The sequence below is a fragment of the Lycium barbarum genome, chromosome 6 (assembly GCF_019175385.1).
Source record: "Lycium barbarum isolate Lr01 chromosome 6, ASM1917538v2, whole genome shotgun sequence".
NCBI classification, from domain to species: Eukaryota; Viridiplantae; Streptophyta; class Magnoliopsida; order Solanales; family Solanaceae; genus Lycium; species Lycium barbarum.
The window spans coordinates 113,846,614-113,859,502 of record NC_083342.1 but is presented as its reverse complement, the minus strand read 5'-3'; the positions used below and the strand labels follow the sequence as shown (position 1 = coordinate 113,859,502).

The window sequence follows — 12,889 nt, the reverse complement described above, 5'->3', positions numbered from 1 at the left end:
TATTTTATTTGGTTGAATTTTTCACGTAGGATGCGATTGACATTCACGCGCAAGGTTCAAGAAAATGAAACTCACCATATATGTTACGATATATATTGGATTGTGTTTGATAGATACACTTGAGGCCAAGTTCAGATAAACACTTAGTTAATGTGCCAAAATAAAAAAAAGGAATAAATTTAGGGGGTTGTATATGCATTACGCCTCGTAGATTTCATGAATAACAAGAATTCAGAATTCCATAAAAGAATATCTCCCAAACTCATTTCTAAATCATATACGTAAACAACACTAAGCACGCCTTGTCTGATGCGGACTATATACTTAAAGTTTTTTCGAGACGCATAATGAGTCTTTTAATAAAAAGGTACACCGTTTTTCTACAATCTTTATAAAATCATTTACTTATTCAATCCCTTGCATAATTGAATCAGCTTTCAATCTATAACTAATTTTAGTTGGATCTTTATTTGTTTATTTACAGATGTGATGTCCCATGACAGTACGTCATTTTACTAAGGTCACGATGAGAATAATGAGTTCACGAGAAAGCTGCAACCTTGCTAACAATTTTCTGACACACCTAGTACTATGCTAACAAAGAAAACAAATAAATATAATAGCTTGACATAATTTTATGAAAATAAATTACTAACTTAAAGATGTATACCGATAAATATAATCCAACACCATAAACGATTTCACATTGACATAATTTTCACCATTCAATCAACAACTTAATTTCCATTCTTCAAACAACACATTGTCACATTAAAACCTGAATTCTTAAAAAAAAAAAAATTATACTTGAGTTATCTATAGTTCACAGAACTAATCAGTACTTTCAAGAACAGTCTTGAGAGGCTTTGCACCACCATTTTCTTGAACAGAGTTTACTGGAGTAGAGGCACCACTCTTCTTTGAATTACTGGAATGCCCTCCTGTGAATGTCCTTCCCATAAATTTCCCAGCTTTGCTTAGGCCACTGCCAACAGCTCCAAAGCCACTTCCAACTATGCCTACACCGACACCTAGCCCCGTTCCAACGAGCCCCACGCCTGCCCCAATGCCAGTTCCTACCAGACCGACACCTGAACCAACCGCATCCATTGTGCTCCCGATGACCCCTTCTGCTTTCAGCTTCTTCCTTTCTTCTAGGATCGCCTTCTCTGCTTCCAGAACAGCTAACTGCTCTTCCTTGTTGAACTCATGATACAACACCTGCACCACAATGAATAAGCTTTAAAAGCCACCCCATGACCCAGACCGACCTATCATCCTGGTGGTTAAAAGTAATGAGAATTCTACACAATCAAAGAATGATTAGCAGCATAGCAACAATTCAGCCCGTGTGGAGCTAACCATAGTCGGTTCCAGACTCCGAAAAAGATTAGAGTTGCAGTAAATTGGAAAATAATCAAACTACGATGAATGTTGTAAAGTACTGATACATAGGATGCATGTAATCTAACCAACTAGTTCGGGATTCAGGTTTGGTTGATCGATTGATAGCGGCATAGTAACAATGGAACCTCAACAAATGAGTCTGAATCGTTTCTGTACCTTTATTGTGATAGTTCCCCTATCCTTCTTATCTTTGACTCTCATCATATCAAGTTTTGGCATTAATCTTAACTCAATTTCTTTGGCATCGTCAGCTACTAGCTCATTCAGAGGCAACTTTGCAACACCCATTCGCTCGTCTTGCCCAATGTCTTTATCAAAGACCTGCTCAAAATGATGTGAAGCTCAATTATCACACAAAAATCAACTCAAAACATCATGTACAGCATCAGTAGATATTTAAGACAGAGCAGAGCAAAGGAACAAATGTGATAGTAATTGAAATCAAACCTCGACGATGAGGGATTGGGTCTCCTTGTCTTCTGCAATTAACTCAAACGTCTCATCCCAAACAGGATTTAGGTTGTTGTCAATGGTTTTTGTCTTAACCTTGAAAAGTGGACGTATGTATACTACTGCATATGGATCAGATTTTCCTATCATTTCCTGGTTCTTTAAGGCATTAGCCTTGACTATAGTTACTATGAGCTTCCCTTGTGGCTTAAGCTCCAGATCGCTGCATGAAGGGAAATACTGGTTACAAAATGATGAAAAATAAGCATGAAGAGAAGATAAAGAACTACTACTGTACATGCAGACATGTCAGTGACCTAGTGTTTACATCCCCCATCCGACAAGAGATTTGCTGAAGCGCTTAAGATAGACCTTAAAACCAACAGCAGTAGGCAAAATGAACAAGCACAGACATTGCAACATGTGAAACAGTTTAGAGTAAAACCCAAGTAAATACTAAATAGTAAGCAATTACAGGTCCGAAATAGGTATACACTGACAGAGTCATCCACGATCATAAGGCACAGTAAGACCTTTTACCCAAGTCTCTCAAAATTCAGATATGCATATTTTACTGGACCACAAACCACAGCACTTCGGTGTTCAAGTACCAAAAACCACTTGATCTCCCCTCACATGTATCTGAACTGAAACACCTGAATTCACATTGACACAGGGAAGGAACAGCAGTATGAATTGATTTCAAGCAGGTCAATGCTAAATAGATGCACAATCTTGGTTTCGATATTTCCCAAGCATGTTAGTAGCAAACTGAAGCAATCCAAAATCTACTTTTTCTATTAGCACGTTACAAGGATTAAAAAAGATAAGAAAATAAAAAGCTAAAGTGCTCGGTCACTAAAATATTTGTAGAATAGAAGATACCTAGTATCCACAGGTATGCCTCCTATCGGAACAACAATTCTATGTGGCCATTCTAGCATATCTGTCACTATTGTATTAACAGTGTCCTTCCAATGAGAAACAACAGCATTGTCAGTCAAAAAGGGAATTCAAAATAAGAAAGTGTATTGCTGGAGAAGATGTTAAAACTCACATCAATCATATCTGAAAGTCCAGGAAGAGCTGTTAAACTTCCACCAACCGCCTTCAGGACATAGTCAATTCTAGGTTTGGGCTGATTGAACAAAAAAAGGAATCATTTATTCTAACCTCTATCAGGACATAAGCTTCTTCAGATCAGTAATTTAGTTTAAGGCAGAATGGTCATCGTCAAATAATGTTGAACAAACTAAAATCATGTAGCACATCAGATATAATGGGAGGAACAACACAAAGGAGAAATGAAACAAAAGAATAGAGGAAAGCAAATTAACATATTGAAATTAGGCTATACCTCAGAAAGTAATGCTACAACAACAGCCGATATGCAAGGCATTTCCTCAGTTAGTTGGAAGATAACACGAATAACAGTGAAAACTTGAAGATTTTTCAACTGCAACCAATTTGGCAATGGTCAGTGCAACTCTCTTCCTAAATAACCAAGTAGTCAACATAAAATTGTCCAAGCAAAATAGACTGGTGAAAGTATTTAGGCGCACACCTGAATGGGTATAGAAGCAACCATTGCAGCTTCAACACCTAAAACAATATTGGGATCACCACCCCATCGGAAGTCAATATCCATAGTGATTTGACCTTTTTTAAGGCTCTGAATACGAATACCTGCATTAATTAAGTATTAAACATTTGTGTGGCACCATGACAATCTCTTAAAGAATCTCATACATGGAATGACCACAATGACCACCAGTTTATCAACAATCTTGCTAGGAGTGTAACAACAACCATGACAAGATAAGCTCTTGGCAGATTCTTTGTTGCCATCAACAAGCAAGTATTACCAGGAAGATTTTCTTGGACATATGATACAGAAGTTTAGGGGTTACAAAAAACGAAACTTGGTCCCACTTTATTTCACTTAAGTTTTCAATATAGGCAGCAACATACCCTAAAAAGATATCAAAGTTTGCAAAGACTTTAACCCAATAACACCAATATTAGCAAAAATGCAACTAACTAGATTTTCAGTGCACCCAGTGGATAGTCTTTTCCTGTCAGGCATTCACAATATTATAGGAGTAATAAGAAATAACCGTTCCAGTGGCTTTTCAGACAACGAACGGAACATGAGCACACACTACATTTTTGTCTTCTTAATAAATCACAGAACTGACACAATCTAGAAAGCTGAAATGACCATGACCACTATCACGTGAAACTCAATCCTACATGGCTTAATTCAACTAAAACCTTTTGGTATGAGTATTGGATCATATGATGAACTGCAGAAGATTCAAACCGAAACTTAATTCAAGTTAATAGATATGAAGATTCAGATGAATATCAGGAGTAGAAGACTAGCGCAATGAGGAGAACTAGTAGCAGCATGGAAACTCGAACTAAGAAACTGCCTTTCTTTCCAAATTCAGCTTGATTGAAAAAAAAAAAAAAAAACTGGATAGCATGAGTTCTAATTTACTACTCCTTTTGCAGATCAACAGTTATACAACTAAGAGATAATTAACTCAATTGCAATGAATAATAAATTACTTTTAGATGGATAATTTTTTGATGTTGCTACCTTCTATTTTAGGTGCCACAGTTCCCAATGATAATTTGCTGAACTTCAATGAAGTAATTCCAGAAGGTCGATAATCTTCTAAAAGAGGTTCAACAGATTCTCTTATAATAGCTTCTCCTGCCTGCATAGTGACATATTCAAGAGATTGGATCTTGGCTCACACAATACAGAAGTTGGAAAAGAATCATGGTTCACACCCATAATGAGACTAAAGATATTTTTACATTGATATACAGGTGTAACCATAAAAGTATGACCATTATCGTACTATTCTCCGTGCAGAACGATTGTCATGCAAGATGAGATATTTAACAGTTTAAACCAAATTCCATTGCACAGAGCAGCGGGCTTAAGAGCTATATGGATAGCAAAAGTTCCATCTTCTCAAATTTTGAGAGAAAAAAATCATCAGTCTCCATTGTGCTCTAAACCTATCCTCCTACTGAATTTTAACTTCAAGGTAGAATCGTTTCACAAAGCAGTTTCCATGCGTTGGAGTATCTTAAAAAGGCCTTTATAGAGAAGTCTTAGTTCATGAAAGAAACCTTGATTCCTTATGAATTAGGTAATATCAGCATGGGATATGTCTGGTGCTTTGCTTTATACTAATAAGTTCAATTTTTAATTGAAAAAGTAGCACACTAAGAAATAACTTCAATTTTGTGAACAGTGCTTGAAAGGACAAAAGCTTTGAATATCACTTAAAGAGACAGTTTGGTCATTACATTGAATTCCAATGACTCAGGCTCATCAAACAGTTCCTATACAAATTATGTACAAAATTTTCTAATTTAGGCGCCAGTACTCAAAAGAAGAATTACTCCCTCTATCTGTTTCAAAAAGAATGCCATGCCACCTTTAGTTCCAACATTCCCACTTACCCTTAGTAACACTCCCTTATAATGTGGCATGTTTAAGACCACAAGATTCAAAGAGTAATTTTGATATGTTATACACATCTTAAGTTTAAGATCAGAAGATTCAAAAATCTTTTGTATGTTCTTAAATTCTGTGTCTAGTCAAAATAAGACTCATAAAACAAAACAAAGGGAATAACAGAACTGCTCAAAATTATTTCTTAATTAGCCTTCACCATCGAAATTCCTAAGCTAATTTTTGACTCCTCGTTTACTCTTTGTCTATCTACAACATGAAATTTGAGCATTCGCAACTCTAAATTGGAGGCCAGACTTTTTATATTCTCGGATTGAGAACCTTTTAAAGGTAAACCTCATCAGAACCTTTTATACAAATGATAGTTGGTCTTCAAGTCTTCACTTGTGCTTGGTCTCGAGAAGCAAGTCTTTTTTTTTAAACGGGGTTCTCTCTTTCCGGTTAAAATTAAATGCTAACATGCTTGAAACATAAAGTTCGAACTGGGAAGGGACCTAGAGCCTTTGGACTTATTTCAGAGTTCTGCCATCTAAGCTTCTTCCTTAATCAGGAAAACCTTTATCCTTTGAGCAAAAAAATAAGAATAATAACAACATACCCAGTGTAGTCCCACAAGTGGAGTATGGGGAGGCTAGGATGTACGCCGACCTTACCCCTACCTTTGTGGGGTAGGGAGGCACCTTTACCCTTTGAGTGTTCCAAATATTATAATATTAATTATCTTTAATTGGTGTAGACAAATCTATAAGTAGAAGATCATGGTAATAGACTACAACATAAGTATATTATACTATGCTAATAGTTACTGATTCTAATAATAGTAATTGACGTTCAAAGGCAAGCTCACCCTGCAGTATCTGTTTTTTTTTTTTTTTTTTGATTAGCCCCGGGTGTCCAAGTCTCTTTGAGCCCCGACTAATCCCGGGGGTGCACAGGCCCTCGGCAAGGAGTTTCCCGCAAGTGCACCACGGTTAATTCAGGGTTTCCCCAGTCCGATGGCGCTCAGAAATTGTTTGCACCCAGCAGTATCTGTTTTCCTCACCAAATATTAAAAAGTTCTCTTCTTTCTAATAACAATGTTATCCTTTTGTGTTGATGGGTGATGGACCCTGTTTGTTTGACTACTAAGTGTTAACGAGTAAATACATCCAACTAATACTCTTCAGTCTTCAAGCATTACTCCTTGTAGTGATGAACTGTAGTACTAATAGTTGTTTCTTGATTTAATTACTTGTCAGGGAGAGCAGAATTCTAGTTGTACTTTAGTCATTTTTTTCATTTATATGAAACTTCATTGCACCTAAAGCTAAAATTCAACATTAAAAGGAATAATATTTGAAAAGTAGTATCAAAGAACTTTCTTAATTTATTTACTTACTGGGAGGTACCTGTATAGCTTGTTAACATCTTTTTCACAGATTTTGATGATTTTCCCGTACAATGCTTAGGTTGGAAAGACATTGTACTCAGTTTGTATCTTATTATATTTATAGTTTTGTATGCCCCAGGTCTTCAACTCAGTGGTAAGAGTGCAACACATGATGCGTAGGTTAGGCGCATGTCACGGGTTCGAACCTTGTAACGAACTAGAAGCCTGGTACTCCTTAATGAGATGATTTCTAGCCACACAAATTTTTATGGCTTGTTTTAAACCACAGGTTTCAAAAGTCTTTCTTTTGTTTTTAAACTCTGTCTCCAATCAAATAGTGTTACATAAAATGGTATGGAAGGAATATTTAAGTGGAGATAGGCAGAGGTACGCGTTTCGAACCATGTGCCAATAGGCTCTCAAGGATTTCTCAATAATAAAAAGGATATTTTTGTACTTTAGTAGTGTGCTTATATGCTTATGTTCAAATTTCCAATAACTTTTAAATTAGTTTAGTTTCGCGGAACTTCAATGTATTTTCATATTTGTTGTTTTATTATATTTCTTTGATTTATAAATAGAAAATTTTAAAAAATCAAGGATATTAGGCCCCACACCTCGTGTCTTATCTTTTAGATCATTAAATAATATTTATTTAAAAAAATCGGGGTTTTGGTTTCTCGTATAAGAGAAAACTATTCTACCATAAAATTCTACTTAACTGATACATCATTCAGTTACCATTTGTGCTTCTTGCATAATTAATGCATAGATAATTTATGTAGTTATATATAATTTATACGGGATAGAATGGTTTAATAAGAATAGTGTATTTGCAATAACCGATAAAAGCACCCAAAATGACAAAATTACTCTTAAGTAAAGCACCCTATTTTATAGAGCCAATATATTTTTCTTGGGGATACTTTTCTGCTTTTCATAATAGGCATAGAACTCATTATCTTATCATATAGTAAGAATTTCTAATAATTTGAGTTTAAATACTAAAATTTATACATTGGTACTGATTATTAGAGCTAATTCTTGGTTTTGATGTAAAACAATTTAGTTTTTAAAAATTTAAAAAGAAAATTAAATCACACAATTTAGTTTTATTTGGCAAATAAAAACTTGCAATATTATTTACTCTGACATCCTTTATTGAGTAAGATTTTATGCAAGCATAATTTTTCAAAGTGACAAACGAAGATGCATAACTAGGCAATATTGACAAAACAATCCACTTTAAATCCATGTTTTCAAATTCCACAGAATTTATAAAATTTTAGTGATTCAGTGATAATTATTCATGTATTAACATCTCTATGTAACTTTCCATGAGCCAAACATCCCCATAATTTAAACACAGAGTAAGCAAAGTTTGATAATAGTCCCCCAGGGCTTTGGTCCAGTGGCAGGAGCCCAACAAGTGATATGTAGGTTAGGCGCACGTCACAGATTCAAACCGTGCACCAACAACCCTTGGGGATTTCTCAGTTATCAAAACGAAGAAAAAGAAAACAAAGTTTGATTATACTAACGTTACACCAAAACGAGTTTACAAAGCAAAAATTGCACAGGATAGCTAAAGACGAGTAAAAAGCTTACTTCAGCAATGGATGGCCACAATTTGCTCAATTGTTTGTTCAACCATTTGACCTGCCATGACATATAAAACAAGGCAAAATTAACACTGACATGATCACTATATCAGTTTATTTCTTTAAATTGCGTGGAGAAAAAGTTGTGAAACCGCTAGAAATGTATAACCTCTAAGATTCACAATTGACATTACTAAGGAAAAGTTTTATTTTGGGTGAGGCATGCCAAGTCATACTTGTTTTGACAAGTGTTTTGTCGGCCCCCCTTGTCAGCAGTCCCTCTCTTTCAGCTTCATTTCCTCAAATTACCTTTTTGAGTTTCTTCTGTTCCGTTCTTTTCTTTTTCTCCACACCCCTTCTCATCTTGTATATTTTGTCTCCCCTTCTATTTCTGTAGTCTTGTTTTTCATTTATCAAAAATCAAATAGAGATAAATGGAGTAATGTTAATCCAGTTTTTTTAAGTATTTCCTTGTACTATTTCTAAAAGACGGGTAAGTTTTATAAATGGTTATATAATTACAAATTTTTTTATGGATCATCACTCATTGGAAGACTAAAAAATTGGACCAGATCAATCCTCTTTTAATTGGATCTGTATTTGTTAGATTAAAAATTAAAAAAGAGCTAAAATATAGAAGTAAAAAATGATCACGCATCGGAAAGTTGAGTTTTCGGGCAATTGTAACTTTTGACTAGAAAGGTGAATTTGTTTGCTAAAAAATATAATTATGTGACTTCAGTGAAAAAAATGATAAGTTATATGATCATTCATGAAATTTATCCCTTAAAAGATTGACCCTATAAAGGTTGTGGTCTTTTTTCCTTATTTATGTTTTTTTGGTTGATTCTTAGACTTCATAACTGAAAGAATTTTAACAATAAGCGCAACACTGCTATAGAATTTCAAAATATTTAAAAAAAAAAAAAAAAGATTGAAGCTAGACAATGACAATTGAGGTTTTAGAGTATTTACAGGTGTGCTTTCACTTGCTCATGGATAAGAAGAAGATATTTTAATGAAACTATTCGAGATTAGAAGAAGAATTTACCGAGCAATTTTTTCCTTTTCATATTTGTTAGTTTTCTCGTTGCTTTGGTGTCTATCCGATAATTACTGCAGATATAAATTTTGTGAGTTTCTTATTCAAGATTTATCTTTTTGAGTTCAATTTTTTGAGATGTGAAATGAGAACTTTCACAGATTTTAATTTTTCTTTTTTCAGGTACAACGATTAATTTTTTTTCTGTTGATTTGGTCAAGGGGTACAATGATTAATGGCAAAAGAAAGAGCCAACCAAATGAATTATAACAACACAGATGAGTATATGAATCACAAGAGTAGAGATATAAATAATAATGATATTGATCCACCTTTTTGATAGGACTATAAAAAATAGCTGTGAAAATATAAGTGAAAGAGAGAAAGAGCTGAGATAAAATAAAGAGGAGATGTTGCCAAAAAAATGGAGAACAAATAGTGAACTGCAAATAGAGAAGAAAGGACTATGGGTCTTGTTCACCGAAAAAAAAAAAAAAAAAAAAAAAAAAAAAGCCTATGGCTCTTTGATTGCTTGGAAAGTGGGGTCTGTATCAGTCCACTTGTCAATCAAGCAAATGCCTCACACAAGTATGACTTGGCATGCCTCACACATAGTAAAACTATATGAAGATTACTGTTTATCAACACAATTTTCCAGTCAACACGCGAGACAAAACAGCTCACTTTATTTTTCCTCGTGTTCCAGCAGTGCATTCTTGATTCTACTTCACCAGATTCCAGAAGTAAAACCCATTCCCCCAAAAAAAAAAAAAAAGATTCCAGAAGTAAAACTGATCTTCACTGACTTCATTTCTCAAGAAAAAAACATTAGTTGTAACTAGAGCACAGTGAAGACAGTTGTCTTTAAGCTTTCAGAAGAAGGAATTAGTTGAATCTTTGTTTCTATGAGTGCAACAATATGAATAGATTGATTAACTTCAGCATCTCTTACAAAGACAGGAAGATTTTTCTGTTTGAAAATATATATGAACCTAACAAGGGGCACTATTCTTCGGGCTCTTCTTCCGAAGATGTTAATAATTTTATTCACATTTCAATGAACAATTCAGCTTTGAGTACCCATCACAAAGTTAATGAGCTAAGTCTCACAAGTAAAAGAGTCAATGCAATAAAGGGGAAAAATGATGAACTAAGTGTCATAAGAACAAGAGTCAATGCAATAAAGGGGGGAAACTGAAACAAGTAAAGCCATTCAACCTGTTCATAAACTGGGAATGATATCCACTCAGGAAAGTTATCGCCACAAATTTTCTTTAGATCATCCCTGCTGAGGGAGCCCATTAGATTTACATCTACTGCCTGTAAAAGAAGTAAAATATAATGAGGAAATGAATACCAGTCCTTCAGAAAGTAAATGCATATCATAAAATTTGAACGTTGTTCACAAACATGATGTAAATCTTGGCACGCATTAAAGCAACAGCAGTGCCAAGTTGTTATAGTTATAGCAGAAGTACCGTAGGGAGCTATATCTGCCACACGCCTTTCTGAGCAAAATCAAGCATCAAGCAGCCAAAGACTATCACTTAGGCAGAAAAATTGCAAAACTACTATGCATATCAATAGCAGAAACTAACAAATGTACTACTATTAAACATATAGCTATACATCATAAACACTATAAATTTCTTTATATAAAATGGAGATCCTGTGCCAAGCCTGAGACAGCTGTCTATTTCATGTTTTACGATTAAATCTTAGAGTACTCCTCTCATATCTCCCCTGTAAGCTAGCTGGGGACAGCTCCCACTCTAAACCCGAAACCATTTTACAGCGTCTCCAATAAAATCAATTTTAGCTACAATTCTTCAAAAGTAACACACTAACAAACCTATGACTAGTAGAAACTTCAACTAATTCGCCTACCATAATCACAAAATTATCACCATTTTCAGTGTGCTTTCGAAAATGAACTTTTGCATGCTCCTCAGGTAAAAAAATAAGGCGTTGTTTGGTTGCGGGTTAGAGTTATTCAGGAATTAGTTATGCAAGGTTTATAAAACATACACAGATTCCTCATAACTTATACATATATTAGTTATGGGAGATTCTAAAATGATTAACCAAACACCATATTTGGTGTATTGAATTTTATACATAGCAAAAAGATGTTGCTAACATGGTTCAAATTATGCACGACTTAATGCATGAATAGATCACCTCCTAACCAGCAACCAACTGACCCCCTTAGGGTTGAAACTGATCCTAACTACCTCACTCGTAATGAGGTACACTACAGAGCAAAGAGAACCGACATGACAGGAAAAATCTTCATCTTGATTATTCCAACGCCTCAAAGACAAAAAAAAAATCCATTCTAGAGTTGATACTCACCTTAAGTCCATTATTAACCACAAAATGTAGAGAGGCTAGTGTTACAGAACCCTAAACTTTGACTTAAAAAGACAAACTATTGAGTACTGGAATGAGGTAGATCCAGACAGAGCAGAGTGGATATTAAGGATTCAAATAGCCAACCTCAACTAAATTGTCAAAATGTTAAGATTGAAGCATTCTTTAGTATTGAATTGTAGTTATGACAAAGTTCAAAGACATTAAAAAACTGGAGTATAGCAAGAGAATATACCTTAGCAATTCGTTTATTGCTCCTGTACATCATCACATGTTTCAAAGCAGCCATTAAACCGATCCCACAAATCATCCCCATCAGTATCCCAGAAATCAACCCCATTTCTACTTTAGATCACTTCAACCCAATTTCCCTACAAGAAAACCAATTCCAAAAACAGAAAGAAAAAAAAACCCCAAAGAAGATAAAGCTTAACTAAGAATTTCAAGAATCAAAAAGTATGTCAAAACAAGCAAACCCCACCTCAAAAAAATATCTAAGCGTGAAATAAAAACTGAAACTTTGACAAGAAAATTATGAGTCTTGACCCTTTTCAAAAGTGTTGCTTGGCATTCCTTTCCTCCACAAAATCTTTGAGGTTAAGATAAAAATATTACATTAAACTTAATTAATTGTACGTTAATGAAATGAATGAGGATTTAATTTTTGAGCATTACATTAACTACCTGCCCCAGGTCGTGTAGTGGTCTTTCCTGTTTCTTTGCTCTCTGTAAATTTTCAGATTTAAGTCTTTTGACTATTTTATTGTTCCTCCATTATTTCATTTTTTTTAGGAGCTAATATACACATTCTTTTAGAAAGTATTCAGGGAGTATTTTTACTAACTTACTTTTAATTAAATGATTAGAAAAAAAAATTAATAATTTTTAATTATATAAATAAGGGTCGTATTGGAAGAAGAAATCAATTTCTTTAATTGTAAAATACTACTTATTTTGAAACAAATAAAAAACTTAAAAAGTCACTTATTATTATGGATCGGAGGGAGTATTATTTTTTTCTTTTCCGTTTCTTGTACAATAGTTGAACTTTTTGGGTTTTGCAGGTATGCCCCCCTACATTTTGGGGTCACAAAAAAATTGAATGCTTGATATTATTATGAATTATCCAAATCCATATGTGATGTTCC

At 34.4% G+C, this 12,889-nt stretch overlaps 1 protein-coding gene across 3 annotated transcripts; it reads right to left on the bottom strand.

The window, feature by feature from the left end:
• Positions 1 to 677: 677 nt before the first annotated feature.
• On the bottom strand, positions 678 to 12,567 carry LOC132645624 (calcium-dependent lipid-binding protein-like). Of its 3 annotated transcripts, none has more exons than XM_060362714.1 (12): positions 12,417 to 12,567; positions 11,977 to 12,112; positions 10,587 to 10,688; positions 8,334 to 8,384; positions 4,463 to 4,583; positions 3,422 to 3,543; positions 3,215 to 3,313; positions 2,915 to 2,995; positions 2,743 to 2,828; positions 1,855 to 2,080; positions 1,564 to 1,728; positions 678 to 1,221 (listed from the first exon to the last, which is right to left on the bottom strand). In XM_060362714.1, exons 2-12 carry the CDS (start codon positions 12,079 to 12,081, stop codon positions 832 to 834), a joined length of 1,548 nt encoding a protein of 515 aa, XP_060218697.1. In that variant the 5' UTR covers positions 12,082 to 12,112; positions 12,417 to 12,567; the 3' UTR covers positions 678 to 831. The 3 variants fall into 3 exon arrangements, with proteins under 3 accessions (XP_060218697.1, XP_060218698.1, XP_060218696.1); XM_060362715.1 differs by having other exon boundaries at positions 12,426 to 12,566; XM_060362713.1 differs by lacking the exon at positions 12,417 to 12,567 and adding an exon at positions 12,223 to 12,388.
• Positions 12,568 to 12,889: the final 322 nt, after the last annotated feature.